At 40.5% G+C, this 16,874-nt stretch overlaps 1 protein-coding gene across 7 annotated transcripts in view; it reads right to left on the reverse strand.

Annotated features, from left to right (window-relative positions):
- ppp2r5ca (protein phosphatase 2, regulatory subunit B', gamma a) overlaps positions 1-16,874 on the reverse strand; it is a 181,578-nt gene that overhangs the window by 94,137 nt on the left and 70,567 nt on the right. Inside the window, exon 1 of one of the 7 annotated variants that reach the window (XM_043697393.1) lies at positions 13,151-13,421. The exons of the other annotated variants lie outside the window; for them this stretch is intronic. Coding sequence (XP_043553328.1) covers positions 13,151-13,226 — 76 coding nt within the window. The 5' untranslated portion in view covers positions 13,227-13,421. Of the gene's footprint in view, positions 1-13,150; positions 13,422-16,874 lie in introns of those variants that run through there. 7 annotated transcript variants of the gene reach the window in all.

Raw genomic sequence — 16,874 nt, forward strand, 5'->3', positions numbered from 1 at the left:
GGGGGCCAGTGGGGTTCTGTCCTGGTGGCGGTTGGAGGGGCGGGGTTCAAGGGCGGAGGAGCGGGAAGTGGAAGAGATGCGGTGGAGGGCATCGTCGACCACGTCGGGGGGGAAATTGCGGTCCTTGAAGAAGGAGGCCATCTGGGTTGTGCGTTTTTGGAACTGGTCCTCCTGGGAGCAGTGCCGGCCTGTCTCCCCAATATAGAGGAGGCCACATCGGGTGCAGAGGATGCAGTAGATGATATGTGTGGAGGTGCAGGTGAATCTGTGGCGGATATGGAAGTTTCCTGTTCCCTGGATGCTGCCTGACCTGCTGCGCTTTTCCAGCAACACATTTCCAGCTCTGATCTCCAGCATCTGCAGACCTCACTTTCTCCTCTAAAATCCTACATTTCCCTACCGAGCATCACTGTAGCCATTTCAATGAAATGCAGACTAATGCAATTCAAGGCAGATGTTCACACTTTCAAAGGCAAGAAATGCTGTCCTTGCCTGCAACACTCAATGCCACAAATGAATAAAAAACAATTTCCCTTGTGAATCGGTGGTACTAATATTGTTTCTTTAAGAAGGCTTTTAAAATATCAATCTGCATTGTAAATATAATCTAATAGTTGTTTTTTTTGTTCTTATTTATTAAACTCAGAATTCTATGACTTAATCTACCTTGTGTTTCAATATAATGTACTTATACACAGACCCATTCATTTATGCACAATGCCTTTCAGACTCTTATCCAATGAGCTTCTTAACTGAAAACGCATCATCATACCCTCCCATAAATCAATCTTTAACTACTCTATCCTGACAAATGATTATCCAATAACTGTTGTTCAAAATCATGAAACAGGATAGCCATCTACGTTCACCTTTCCTGCCATTCAATGTCTGAATCTCTCAATTAGAATTCCACCTTGTCAGAGAAGTCAAAATGTTTTAAAGAAAGTCAAATTACATTCATTTCTCACAGCAAGGATTCTCTCTTCAAACTTCCTGCAGTCTTTTAACATAGTTGATCATGTTATCCTCCTTCAACAACTCTCCTTTGTCCCTCATAACATTTTGCAACTTTGGGCCATCAAAAGTAATTGCTGTTTTCTCTATCCAGAACAGCCAAAACTGAAGTGCACAAACTTCACAGCTTTGCCAACAGAGGTTCACTTTTCCATACATCTTTTGGACTAGTCATACTTGATGCTGTCTGACTAAACGTGAAGAATTGGTTCCATGGATACCTTGTCAAACAAGATGCACACGAAAGGTTGTGTACCAAACTGAAGCCTGACAATGCAGTGTGACAACTTTGGGGCTTTATTTTTAATTTTAAATTTGTCAGGTCTTGTGAAACATCAAAAAGTTACACAAATTCCCAACTTAATACCAATTGTAATTCCTAACAAAAATTATACATGGACCGATAATTGCATCTTATTCTTAAGGAGCATGAAATAGTGACTAGGACGTGTGGGGAGAAAATGAAAACAGAAAACAGAAATCATCACTTCCAGCAACATTATGAAGATGAAAATGGATTACATTATTACTGCATCAACATTGATTCAGTAGTTCAAGCTGTATTTCAGTCAGCACTAAGCACTAATATTTCAATTTCTGTTTAATTAGTTACCTTCATGTCTACTGTCTACCTTGAAAAAAGCATGCATCCAACCATTTGACCAATTAAGAAATGGTAAACATGTGGAAACAAAGCACGCTAAATGTAAGCAAGCCTAAATTTCAAAAAGACAAAATCTTTCAGCTAAGAATGTCTAGTCTGCAGTTTTCAACAAAATTGGAAGAAACTTGAAAAGAGTGAAGATTCCAAAATTGAACATAAGCAACAGATAGCATTAATTCTGGCACTTCTAGACATATGGCTGAAGGGAGAAAGGTCATATTTATTGAAGTGTTTGGTATATAATGAGGTGAACAGTTTATGTTTAAAAGAGTAAGAGTAAGCTGCTCCAATACAGTTACAACTGGCATCAACCAATGTGGAAAATTGCCCAAGTAAGTCCTGTATATAAAAAGCAGGACAAATTCAACACTGCCAATTATCACCCCATGAATCTACCTTTAATCAACAGTAAAGTGTAATCAAGCAGCACCTGCTCAGCAATAACCAGTTTGGGTTCCACCAGGGACACTTCACTCCTGACCTCATTACAGCCTTGGTTCCTATATGGACAAAACAGCTGAACTCCAGAGGGAAGGTGAGAGTGACAATCCTTGACGTCAAAACTGCATTTGACCTACCGTGGCATCAAGGACCCTGGCAAAGCTGAAATCAATGGGAATCGGGTGGTAAACTTTCCAGTGGTTGGCGTCATATTTGAAGCCCAGGATAGTTGTGAGATCTGGGAGGTCAGTCATCTCAGCTCCAGGACATCTCTGCAGAAGTTCCTCTGGGTAGTGTCCTAGGCCCAAACTTCTTCAGCTGCTTCATCAATGACCCTCCCTCCATCATAAGGTCAGAAGTGAGGATGTTCTCTCATGATTGCACAATATTCAGCACCATTCTCAACTCCTCAGATACTGAAGCAGTCCATGTTCAAATGCAACAAGATCTGGACAATATCCAAGCTTGGGGTGACAAGTGGCAAATAACATTTATGCCATACAAATGCCAGACTATGACCATCACCCATAAGAGACAATGTAACCACCGCCCCTTGACATTCAATGGTGTTACCATCACTGAATCCCTCACTATCAACATCCTTGGGTTATCATCGACTAGAAACTCATCTGGACTCACCAAATAAACACTGTTGCTATAAAAGCAGATCAGAGGCTAGGAATACTCCAGCAAGTTACACACACCTTGAGACACCAAAACCTGTCCACCATCTACAAGGCATAAGCCAGGAGTGTGATGGAATACTCCCTAAGTGCAACTCCAACAACACTTAAGCAGCTTGACAACATCCAAGACAAAGCAGCCTGCTTGATTCTCACTACCACAAGCATCCACTCCTTCTACCACCGACGCTCAGTAGCAGCAGTGCGTACTATCTACAAGACACACTACAGAAATTCAACAAAGAACCTCAGACAGCACCTTCCAAACCCACAATCGCTTCCATCTAGATGGACAAGGGCAGCAGATATAAGGGAATAACACCACCTTCAAGTTCCTCTCCATGCCATTTACCATCCTGACTTGGAAGCATATTGCCATTCCTTCACTGTCACTTGGTCAAAGTCTTGGAATTCCCTTCCTAATGGCATTGAGAGTCAACCCATAGCAGGTGGACTGCAGCAGTTCAAGAAGGCAGGTCCCCATCACCTTCTCAGGGGCAACTAGGGTTGGGCAATAAATGCTGGCCAGCCAGCGATATCCACATCCCACAAATGAATAAAGTCAATTAAGAATTAAGAACCTCAGTCATGGGTAAGATCCTGGAATCTCATTGTGTGGAGGATGCGATCTCTGAATACTTGGAAACTTATGGTAAATAGGACAAAGTTAGGATGGTTTCATCAAGGAAAGATCGTGCTTGACAATCTGGTTGGCATGGACAGGTTGGACCGAAGGGTCTGTTTCCATGCTGTACATCTCTATGACTCTAAGTAATGAGCAGGTCAGACCAAGGAGAGCCAATGGATGTCATCTACCCGGACTTCAAAAAGGCCTTTGACAAGGTGTCTCACAAGAAGCTACTGGGTAAGATAAGGGCATATGGTGCTAGTATGGATAAAAGCTTGGCTGTCTGGCAGAAAGTAGAGAGTGGGGATAAAAGTGTCCTTCTCAGGATGACAGCCGGTGACAAGTGGTATTCCACAAGGCTCAGTGTGGGACCACAGCTTTTCACTATACATTAACAATCTAGATGAAGGAACTGAGGGCATTCTGGCGAAGTTTGCAGACAATACAAAAATAGGTAGAGGGACAGGTAGCATTGAGGAGGTGGGAAAGCTGCAGAAAGGTTTGGACAGGTTAGGAGAGTGGGCAAAGTAGCAGCAGATGGAACACAATGTGGGAAAGTGTGACGTCATGCACTTTGGTAGGAAGAATAGAAGGATGGACTATTTTAGGAAAGGGGAGAAAATTCACAAGTCTGAAATGCAAAGGGATCTGGAAATTCTATTTCAGGATTCTCTCAAGGTAAACTTGCAGGTTGAATCAGTAGTTAGGAAGGCAAATGCAATAATGGTATTTATTTTGAGAGGACTTGAATATAAAAGCAGATATGTACTTCTGAGGCTCTATATGGCTCTGGTCAGACCACATTTAGAGTATTGTGCAGAGTCTTGGGTCCCATATCTCAGGAAAGACATACTGGCCCTGGAGCGTGTTCAGAGGAGGTTCACGAGAATAGTCCCAGGAATGAAGAGCTTAACATATTAGGAACGTTTGAGGACTGTGGGTCCGATACTCGAAGTTTAGAAGGATGTGGAGGGTGGGGGAATCTAATTGAAACACACAGAGTACTGAATGGCCTGGATAGAGTAGATGTTGGGAAGATGTTTCCACTGGTAGGAGAGACTTAGAGTAGATTAGATTACTTACAGTGTGGAAACAGGCCCTTCGGCCCAACAAGTCCACACCGACCCGCCGAAGCGCAACCCACCCATACCCCTACATTTACCCCTTTAACCTAACACTACGGGCATTTTAGCATGGCCAATTCACCTGACCCGCACATTTTTTTGGATTGTGGGAGGAAACCGGAGCACACGGAGGAAACCCACGCAGACACGGGGAGAACGTGCAAACTCCACACAGTCAGTCGCCTGAGTCGGGAATTGAACCCGGGTCTCTGGCGCTGTGAGGCAGCAGTGCTAACCACTGTGCCACCGTGCCGCCCACAAGTAAAGGGAAGACATTTTAGAACAGAGGTAAGGAGAAACTTTTTCAGACAGACAGTAGTGAATCTGTGGAATTCATTGCCATAGAAGGCTGTGGAGGCCAGGTCATAGAGTATATTTAAGACCGAGATAAATAGGTTCTTGAGTATCAAAGGGATCAAGGGTTTTGGGGAGAAAGCGGGAGAATGGAGTTGAGAAACTTTATCAGCCATGATTGAATGGCAGAGCAGACCCGGTGGGCTGAATGGCCTAATTTCTGCTCCTATGTCTTATGGTCTTAATAAAGAAACTAGGTAAAGTTGGAGTAGTAACACACCCAATCAAAGGGGACACTGATGTAATATTCAAATGATTGTGATTCAGGGGGTCAGGAAGGGGAATCAGTTTGGGTGTTGGAATTGTACGAGAAATAAATCACTTGTGGGAGTGATCTACAGGCTCCCTAACAGTAATCATCATGTAGGACGAAGTATACAAGATGATACATTAGGTGCTTGTGATAAAGGGATGACAGTAGTTATGGGTGATTTTAATTCACATATAAAGTGAAAAAGTAATATTGGCAATAGTAGCCTCAATGAGGAGTTCACAGTATGTATCAGTGCACACACTTATAGAAGCAAAAAGTTAAGGCATAAGCTTACTTCACCATTCTATCAGATCATGGCTGATCTGTACTTGACCCCCATCTAACTTTTCTCAATGCTATTACTTACAAAATATATTAATTTAAGTGAGTTGAATGTTGCTTTACGTCAAGAGCAGCTAATCTCAACCCACTTCAGATCTTCAGCTCATGCCTCCAGATCTGAAACAAACCTGTTAATGAACTGTGGATCAAAACGTACACCAAGTTTTACCAAAATTGAGCCACAAACAGTTTACTGGTGAGTAATTCTTACTACTGATAATTTGTTCTACCACATCAGTAATGCCCAAGAAGGGCTGTAATTAACCAGATTAGTTATTTCCTTTCTTATCGCTATGATATTCATAAGTAATTTTGTACAGTATGGTAGGTGCAGCTGAAATTGTGCAGTATTTCCTGCCAAAGATCCACTAGGCCAGTTTTGATATAAAGTCTGGCGCTGGAAAAAGTACAGCAAGTCAGGTAACATCTGATGCTGCCTGATTATCTCTGCTTTTTCCAGTGCCACACTATCAATTCTTGACTCTCTAGCATCTGCAGTTCTCACTTTCTCTTAGATTCCACAAGGCCATTCCAATTTGAATCTTTCCCTCCATTTTCAACCTTACTATTAACAGTATAAAAACTATCATAAATCTGCCACCCCATCAGTAGCCAGACAGACACTTTGTTACAGGGACAAAGCTTGGTGTAACGAGTAATGAATGGCTCCACACGGGTAAGAGGCATGGTCAACATGAGATCAGGACCAGTGGCATATAAACTTGGTTAGAGACAAAAAAAAACTTCAGATGCTGGAATCCAAAGTAGCCAAACAGTATGGGAGATGGTGGCTCAATGGGCCATGGTAAGGTTTTGTTAAAGGGGGAGGTAGGACATGGTGGCGGAGAGCTGGCATTCAACCTCTGCAAAATAGAGGTCCATCCTCAGGCTACCACTGCTTCGCCTTTGTCAGCAGTCTACTGCATCCAGTGCTCCCGATGTGGTCTTCTCTACATTGGTGAGACCAAATGTAGACTAGGTTACTATTTCACAGAGCATGATCGACAGGCTGTAACAGCCAGCCTGACCTCCCAGTTACCATCCATTTCAATTCCCCTTCTACTCCCTCTCTGACATGTCCATCCTCGGTCTCCTCCAGTGTTGCAATGAATCAGACTGCAAACTGGAGGAACAATACCTCATCTTCGCCTGAGCAGCCTACAGCCAGGAGGATTTACATCGAGTTCTCCAATTTCAAATAACCTTTTGACTCATTCCCCGGCTCCCTTTCCAGCACCACCTCCTGCCTCACTAGCTTTACTATCATCCCAATCTCATCCTATGTGCTCTTGCTCTTCTCCCTGCCTCCTTGGCCTGAACTGCCCATCTTCCTTCCCACCTATCTGCTCCACCCTTGCATCACAATAACTCCCTTCCTGCCTCCACCTATCACTAGCCCACCTAGCTTTGCCCCAGCCCCACACTGCCCCTATTTATTTCTGAGCTCCCTTCCCCCTCCCCAATCCTGATGAAGGGTCTCGACCTGAAATATTGACTTCCCAATATTCTGATGCTGCCTGACTTGCTGTGTTCTTCCAGCCTAGTTTGTCTGCAGTGAAATATAAAGTTCAGATAGGTGAGACAGCCCTGAACAAGCACGTGAACCATACTAAAAGCAAGAATTCCCATACAGTGTGGGAGCAAAGGGTGCGCTACATCTTGGTAAAATATGAAACGGTGCCAGAACCCGTGGATTCACCCTCTCCATCAAGTGTTGTCAAGTCCTCTGCATCAGAGATGGAGATAATAGCTTTGCAACAGAAAGAGAGAAGCAAATTCTACTCAGGTGATCCTGGTGTAGAGGTCAGCTGTCGTGCATTACACACTGCATGCATCACGGGGTTGGAGAAACTTGACCTGGTTCAAAAACACCCCATGGGGGTTCTGCACAAGAAAGGACTAGCCTATGTCCTCCGACTCCGCGGGGTAGGGATGTAGTCTCTGTAACAAGGTCAACCGGCTGGACCTTATAGAATACGAGTTCCCTGATTGGACCAAATTATCAGCCCCAAACAGGGAGCCCTGGCTAACATATGAAAAAGGAATGCGTCAGAGATTATGACACTCTGGTATCTTACTTTGAATGAGGCAGTCCTAAAGTCAAGAACTGTTCTTGTGCAAATAAAGAGTGACTTGGTGACAGAATACCTGGCAATGAATTATCTTCCTCAATTTAGGTCTAAGAAGGACTCTTTTGCTGTCAAGGGTCTGCATACCAGCAATAACTTCAAAGGCTTGTCAGCCAAGATCCTGAAGAAAATTTGAACTGTTTGGCTGAGGCTTAACTTTGATTTTGGGATTTTGCTGTGGGCCACCCTCGAGTCCCTCTGATCAGGGTACATCCTAAGTGAGGCTATACAATTGCCTTCAATCAAGTTGTGTTCCCGAGTTAGGCTGGTAACGGTGTCCACTTCCATTGGAATACCCTGCAACTCATATGCTCCATTTACTGCATTTTCCAATGATAAAGGCTGATGTAATGCCTGTTTGAAGTCCAATTGGGCTTCAGCTAATAGGCATTTTTGCATAGTTACCTCATTATTCCCACTCTCATCGCCATTCAAAGAGCTCCGCAGAGCCTACTATTCTGTCACTAAGTTGCCCTGTACTCAACAATAATCCTCTGCTTTAGTACTGCCTCAGAGTCAGGTACCAGAGTGTCAGTATCTCTGACACTCACTTTTCAAAAAACAAATTAGCCAGATTAACCGTTCCAATCAGGGAACTCATTTTCTGAGGTCCAGCTGGATGACCCTGTTACAATCACGACAAAAAACTGGTGAGGACATTTATTAATTTGGAGTTCTCCCTACTCATCTGTTACCATTGCTGCATCCTAATTACTACGAAAAGACTTCAAGTATCAGTGTGAAAACCTTTGCTTTCATCTAGTGCCTTGTTTTCACTTGGCTGATGGCTCCATAGGATGTAGATTAATTGACATTCTTCCTCGGTACTGGGTTCCATTTGCGAATGATTGAGAGGCCAAAAAACCCATTATAGTTATATATACATAACCCTCCTTCAGCTAATAAATCAGTAATGCTGCACGCTGAGGTTGGAAAAAGCATTGGGGTAAGCAAGGGCAGAGAATGGACTTGAGATGCTGGAACCTGATGACCAAACCTAAAAGGCAGTGCAGATACAAGTGAAAATGTATGTCAATGTTACAAAGTTTATTAATGAAATTAATGAATATCTCACCAGTGGTTTCAAAGGTGCTATCCTGAAGCTGCAAACTCTCTTCCCAATCATTTACAGGTAGTTCTGTTATATTACACTTTCATTAACACAGATAGGCTGTACCACGATTGGATGAATATGAAACGTGTTTTCTAAAATGTGAACTTTAAAGTGTGTGTTGGCTATAATGCGATTAAATCAGCAACACTTCATGTGTATTCATATTGCGCAATTTTTGTATAGCGTGGGGTCGCACAAGAATGCAATTATCATGTAATAGCAGAGCTACCTGTAGTCGATGCCAACAAGTAAAAACATCAAACACTTCCATTGATCGGCATTCTTCAGTTTTATCAGCAATGTATCTAAATATCCAACAATACCCCTCAATTTAAGAGAATGTTCGAGAATTGAACTTCATGCTTGGCGCTTCATAGGAGATTGCTTTGAACACACCTTTTGTGGCACAATGGTAGTATTCCTATCCTTGGAATAGGAGGCCCAGGTTCAAGCCCCACAGGCTCCAGAGATGTGTAATAACATCTCTGAACAGGTTGATTAGAAAAATAGATTGCTTTGAACTTCACTTGTGCTTTATTTCCACTGTAATAGTTCAAACTATTTTTAGTATTAACTTCTTGATGACACAGACCTACTTATGCTGTTGACAGTTTCACTAATGGGGGAAGAGACAAATGTAGCAACATAGAGAAGGAAAACAAAATGCCATCTTGTTAAATTTTCACTAAGTGGTTGAAACATTTTTCATCTGTAGCAGCTTGCTACCTTTTTAAAAACATGCATACTTTCAGAGACTGTTTTAAACAAAGCTTACAACTGATAATAAAGACTAGCAGAGCATTTGAAGTGCTAAATTCCCCATCAATGGAGAATCCTCAATTCCCCATGGAGGTTCGCAGAAGTTTAAGTAGATCAGCCTTATATTTACTCTAAATTAAAGTCAAAAACTGAGTATTCTACAGCATGCAATTCATCATGACTTCACCTCTCTGGATGGTTGATATGGGCAACTTCACAGCTCCCAGGACAAAGCAGTCTAATTGACTGTCGTCCCACCTACTACTTTAAATATTCATTACCGTCACCACCAGTACTGCAGAGTGCAGCAATAAAATGATTCACTCACAACAACTCATTAAGAATCTCTCAGAAGGCCCTAACAATCTGAAATGTCTACCACCTTGAAATACATGGCCACTTGTTACATAGGAGTACCAGCACCTGCATGTTCCCCATTATATTGTTACGCACAATATACATTATATTAATAATTTAGACAATAAAACGGAATGTAATATCTCAAAATTTGTAGATGACACAAAGCTGGGCGGAAGATAAAGCGTTGAGGAGAATGCAGAGATGATTCACTGAGATTTAGACAAGCTGAAATGAGTGGATAAATGCAAAGCAGATGCAATATGTGGATAAATGTGAGGTTCTCCACTTTGGGAGCAAAAACACGATGGCAAATTATCTGAATCGCTATGAATTGATGGAAGGGAAAGTGCAACAAGACCTGAATGCCCTCACCCACCAACTGCTAGCAGGCACAGCAGGTGGTAAAGGCGGTAAATGTTCTGTTGGTCTTCATAGAGGATTTGAGAAACAGGGAGTGTTGCTGCAATTATACAGGGCTTTCATGAGACCACATCTAGAACAGTGTGTTCATTGTTGGTCTCCTTAGTTGTGGAAGGATGTTTTAACTTTAGAGGGAGTGTAAGAAGTTGAATTGGTTAAGATTATCTTTCATGAACTCAGATGAATAATGGGGGATGGGCAGGGTGGGGGGTCTCAAACACAAACTTCCAACTGGACTACATGGGGTAGACACAGGAAGGATGTCCATGATGGCAGGGAAGTCCAGAACCAGGGATACATTCTGAAGTTGTAGCTAAACCACTCAGACTGAGATGAGGAGAAGTTTCAACCATAGAATGGTGAGTCAGTGGGATATGCTACCACAGAAAGCAATCAAAGTCAAAATATTGTACAATTTCAAGAAGTAGAATGCAGAACTTGCGGCTAAAGGGATCATTAAGAGTATGGAGGAAAAGCAGGAATGGGCTATTAAGCTGGATGATCAACCATGAACATAATGAATGATAAAACAGACTTTAAGGGCTGAATAGCCTACTCCTATTTTCTTTGTCAATGTCTATCACAACTGGGAAAAAAAAATCTACTTCCCACTACTGGTTCAAAATCTCACCCTAGCATTTTTCGGCATACCTACTCTATAATGTAATATAGTGGCCAAAGACAGCTACTCATTACTATATTTTCAAGGGCAAAAATGCTGGTCTTACTAATGCTGACCACTTCCTAAAACACAAATAACCCAAAAGCTGGGTGACATTGTAAATCACTGCAAAACCGATCTTTCTGCACCTGCATCATTACCCCAGTTTCCGAAGGATCTATCCTTGCCCCCCTATTCCTCGCTTACATGCATTGATTCTCTCCCTCTTCCTAGCAACTCAGAGGCTGAACCAGCCAATTCACAACTTTGGCTTAGTATTTACTGAAAAAAGCTACCATGTCAACCCCATATTTGTGCCAACATGACCTCCTGCATTTTCATCTCTAGCTTCACTTGACTCTGTGTGCCTCAACTCATCTGCTGCTGAAACCTCATCACACTCCTGGTCAGATTCCACCCTCCATAAACTTAAGCTCATTCAAAATGTATCTGCAGTCTAACTCATATCAAGACCTATAGATAATCACTCATGATTTCTGGTCTACAATGGCACCTTTTACATAGTATCTCAATTTTAAAATCATCTCCTTGTGTTGCTTCACTGCATCTTCTCTCTGTACACTCTTCTAGCCCCATAATTGCCTGTATTATCTGCATCCCTTCAATTTCAGCCTTTTGATGATTTAAAGTGATCCCTCTGTTGGTCGCCACGAATTCAGCTGTCAAAACCCTAAACTCAACATTCTCTATGAACATTTCTTCCACTCTCATCACTTAACAGGCCTCTTCAAACCAACCTCTGAGAAAATAAAAAGCTTGATCAATGTTGCTTAGAGTCAAATTTTGCTTGATAACATTCCCATGAAATGCCTTTGGATGGTTTAATGCTGAGGTGCAACATAAATATAAGTTGCTGCTCAGATGGAAACTAAGGCCATTTCTGCCTGCTGCCCTGATTCAGAGCAGCATAAAAGATCCTAAGGACTGATTCAAAAGCACCAACATACTAATCAACACCTCTGTCACTTTACTGTGTTGTGACATGGAGACAGAGCCGAACCAAATCAGCGTTTCTACTGCTGTATATGCAACATAGTAAAATTAAATGCAGGTTACCCCCAGTAATTACTTCAATGATTCCTAATCAGACCTTTGAAAATAATCCCAAATGCCAGTTTTGCATCTCAAACAAAAACTTAACTGTTTATTAAGTACACAATAACTTTTGCAGAGGAAAAATTAAAGTTAAGCTGATAAGCTGATTAACATGTATACTTTAAACCCAAGACATTTGTTTTTAGCCCCCATTCACACAAAAGACAGACAAATAGACACACACACAGTTGAAGAGATAAATAAAATTTTAAAAAAGTCAGATTACTCAAATAGCTTTCACAACGTATTTTTTCACAGATAAAGATGTTGACTCTTGGTTGTTTTCCTGAAAGGCATCACTTTTTCCATTCACTGAGGTATAGTCAGTAATGCTTCAAACTCAGTTTTCTCCTCTTCAGACTTCCTGCTGTGTGACAGATTAGACAGGGAATTTTCGAATCTTCACGCTGTCTCAGGAGCAGACAACAATGCTCTCTCACAAAACATCCAAATTTGCCTCCAAAGCTTGTTTGATCTCTTCTTTTGTTTTTACCACAAGGTATTTCAAAGCCCACAAGTAATTTCAAGCTCTCAATTCAAAACTGTAAAGGAATAAATTTCAAAATAATAAAACTTTTATAGGTGAACCATCTAGATCATTCTGTCTGGATATATTACTACCTGGTATGGCAACTGTACCATTCAAGATTGGAGATGATTACAGAGAGTGGTGAACTCGGCCCGGATAATCACAAATGCCAACCTCCCATCTACAGAATCCATCTACCAGGCCCGCTGTCAAGAAAAGGCTGCCTGCATTCTCAAAGATCCATCCCACTCTGGCACTGTTTTTCTACAACCTCCACCATCGGGGAGAAGGTACAGAAGCCTGAACACACACACCAGCTGGTTTCGAAACAGTTTCTACCCTACTGTTGTTAGAATACTGAATGGGCTCACAAACTTAACATTCGCCTGTACCTGTGTTTTTGCCATTTATTTACCTGTTATTTACTGTTTGCCTATTTTTAATTATCTATGCTACTTAACTATATGATCTTTGTCTTGCAAACAATACGGGCAGCTTTTCACTGTACCTTGGTACATGTGACAATAAATTCAATCAAAAAAAATCAGTATATACGCACTGATAGGGTGGTGAGTGGCTGGTTGGGACTTGTACTGTTCTTTGTGAACAAAAGATTTGAAGGCAGTTTTCCTCATTGTCACGTAACAGTTACTGGAATAACTTGAGTACACGCATGGCTGGTTCTCAAGTACAGGTCTTCAGTAGTACAGATGGCACGTTGTCCAAGGCTCAAAGCCTCGACTATCTCCAGGGTCTTCTGCCATTTCTTGATCTTAGTCAACTGAATGGGCTGAAGACAGGAATCTGATGAGGATCTGAGAAGGAGACTGCTGATTGAAGATTAATGAAAACTTTTAGCATCATATTTTGCACTGCAAGATAGACTCTGCTTTAATTGATTTTTTAAAACTGGAAACTGCATTCCAAAAATAATTTATTAAGTATTTTGGATAGATGCCCAAATATGTGCTATAATGTTTACAGGTGCACTTAAATAAACTGAATTAAAGCTCAAGTTTTTGGACAAAGGAATCTTTACTAAATGAAATGAACTTGATAACCTTTTAACATTTAACAAAATACTGTCATTAGTTGCTGCACTGCACTCAACTTTACAATATTATTGACAAAATCAGTGAATTAGAATGAATAGTTTACAAGTTGAAATACTAATGTTTCCAAACTAAATCTGGGAAGGGTGAAAGCATCAATATTAAAACACCTTTAAGAGATATTTTGGCCTAAGAAGTTTTGAAAGATTTTCTACAGGCTCATTATCAGGGTCAATGAAACAAACAAAACTAAAATGTGTACTAAACATCAGATGTGGGAACAGTGTAAATCGTTTTGGGTAGTTTCAATCCAGTTTCTAATAACATGGGTCTACAGCACAAAAGCTACCACTAATCTGATATTATTCAAGACAGGCTGATTAAAAAAAGTAACACTGCTACAAGATAAAGTACCAAGGTTTAGACTGAAACATATTAAGGTGGAACAGGGAATTCTGATAACCTTGTGCTTTCTGATCTCTGGGTTCTTTGTAATAATGCCATGTGGCATTAAGGTATTGATATCCCTGACTACAAAATCTTAAACATAATTTTCACGTTGCTTTTTTTAAAAAAAAAAAGTGAATTACCGTATGTTTTAACTTATAGAATCCCTACTGGGTGGAAGGAATCCACAATAATTCTCCGAACAGCATCCCAAGCAGACCTACACCCTACCCTATTGCTGCATTCCCCATGGTTAATCTACCATCCACATAACCCACATATACCTGGACACCATGGGCAATTTAGCATGACTAAGCCACAATTTTGGAAGTGGCGAGAAACCAGAGCACCTGGAGGAAATTCATGCAGACATGGGGAGAATGTGCGAACTCCACACAGTCACCTGAGGGTGGACTCAAACAGGGTCTCTGAAGCTGTGAGGCAGCAGTGCTAACCATGCCACCTCTGTTCAGATGCATAAAATAAAGTGTGCATAAATTGTGCTGCCAAACTCATGGAAATAACAGATGTCTTTTAGCTAAAAATATTAAATTAATTTAGATGCACCAATAATTAGAATTTTGATTTAATACTTGGCAAATGTTCAATATTTTAATGAAGAAACAAACATGTGACAAGTAATCAACCTTGTGCACCCATATGTTTTTTTTTAATTCAATGGCTTTAAAAACTGAGCAACAGTTGGAATGTTTTAAGTCAAAATTGAATGTTTATTCCTCCTTGTGATCAATTTACTGCCATTACAAAAATAAAATGTAGTACTGTTACAAAAAAGATCAAAATCAGTTGTGGGACAGTGCCTTTAAAATGAAAAACATTAATAGCAATCTTTTTCTAAGACAATATTTGAAATTGTAGCTCTGTGCATGACGTTATAAATATTCATTTCTCGTGGTAAATTAACATGCTACACATGAATTTTTTTTTAAACCATTACTTACAAAGACTTGCCCTGCCTTCAATTATTTGTAGATCTTAGTACCAATATAACGTAATAAACTTACAATTTAACAGAATAAGTCATTGAATCATTACAAATTTGAAACAGATTAAATATCCAATGAAGTGTTTGCCATAATCATTCAATTCACCCTAGATTTGATGGAAGTCCCAGAGGATTAAAAAGTCTGAAATGCATTCAAAAAATGTGCGCAAGGACATGGTCACTTTAATTAATTAAACAATTAATAGACAAATTCTTTAAGAAATTTGAATTAAAGGGAGCCAACACAATTCCGAAAAAGCTAAAAGTTAGGCTGCAGTTGGATTGATTGCTGTAGAACAAAGAAGATAGTTGGATGATAGAGGTGTACATGATGATAGATCAGGTAGTTTTGTGAGAAGATTTGTAGCTCGAGTGCTCGTTGCTGTGGTTCTGTTTGCCGAGCTGGATGTTTTTTGTTGCAAACGTTTCGTCCCCTGTCTCGGTGACATCCTCAGTGCTTGGAAGCCTCCTGTGAAGGAGGCTTCTGTGGTGTTTCCTCCGGCATTTATAGTGGCCTGTCCCTGCCGCTTCCAGTTGTCAGTTTAAGCTGTCCGCTGTAGTGGCTGGGATATTGGGTCCAGCTCGATGTGTTTCACAGAAGCGCTTCACAGGAGGCTCCCAAGCACTGAGGATGTCACCTCGACAGGGGACGAAACGTTTGCAACAAAAATTTCCAGATCAGGTAGATTAAGAAAAGCTGTTTCCATTATTTGATGGTACAAGTATTGGCGACACAGTTCTGGGACACAGATATGGGAAGACAGAAGGAAGAACAGTTTTTTTTAATCCAAGATTGCATTGACCTACAACTCGCTACCTACATGGGTGGATGAAGCGAAGACAATTAATGATTTTCAATAGAAATTGGATGCCAACGTGAGGTAAATAAAACTTACATGGTTACAGGGATCGGGAAAGAGACAAACTGATTGTTCTGCAGAGTGTGAACATGGATCTGATGGCTTGGTGGCATCTTCTACATTAAAACCGGACTTCAACTGTTTGCAACATATTGCAGAAATCCAGTAACTAAGAATTACAAGTTACTCTGCAGTCAATATAGAAAATCCTAGTACTTATAGTTATGTAGCTGTTTCCAAGTACTTTCTTTTTAGATGTACGAGAAAATGCTCAAGTTCTACAGTAACAATAACATTCTTTCCATTGATTGTCAAAAATTTTCTAACTAGTCACAGTGAAACTGTTAACTGCACAGAAATTCCTAGTATCACATTAATTTTGATGTGCAAAGTATCTGCAACTTCTAACCACAATTTAAACAGGACTGGTAAATACCGTCCACATCCTGGACTGAGAAAGTAACTAAAACTTGAAAAGTTAACATTGCAGACTTGCAAATAGCCAGAATCATAATTCATTTTGTTTAATATTAATTTTGAAAGATACAATAAATAACCTTAAAATACTTTAGTTTTAAATATAATCATTCTATCTGATCTTTAAGAAGGTTTTTCAATATTAGTGTTTGCAGTTACCTTCAGGGTAGCCAGTTAAATTCATGACCACACGCAAGTGCAAAATATCACGCATTACGAAACTGGCTTCCACTGCAAAAACTATTTTTAATAAATGATGGTAGTTTTTTTTTTTAAAAATAGCTTTACTTAGCATCTGCCCATATGTGGAGCACTGTCAATTACAATAGTAAGTTTTAAATTTTTGAACGCATACCCAATAAACATGAATCACAAATTAGGGAGGCTTCCTTTTTGAATACACAGCTAAATTCTAACAGTAGCTTTCAAATACTTGGCTAA

This window comes from Chiloscyllium plagiosum, chromosome 10 (genome assembly GCF_004010195.1).
Source record: "Chiloscyllium plagiosum isolate BGI_BamShark_2017 chromosome 10, ASM401019v2, whole genome shotgun sequence".
Taxonomy (NCBI): Eukaryota; Metazoa; Chordata; class Chondrichthyes; order Orectolobiformes; family Hemiscylliidae; genus Chiloscyllium; species Chiloscyllium plagiosum.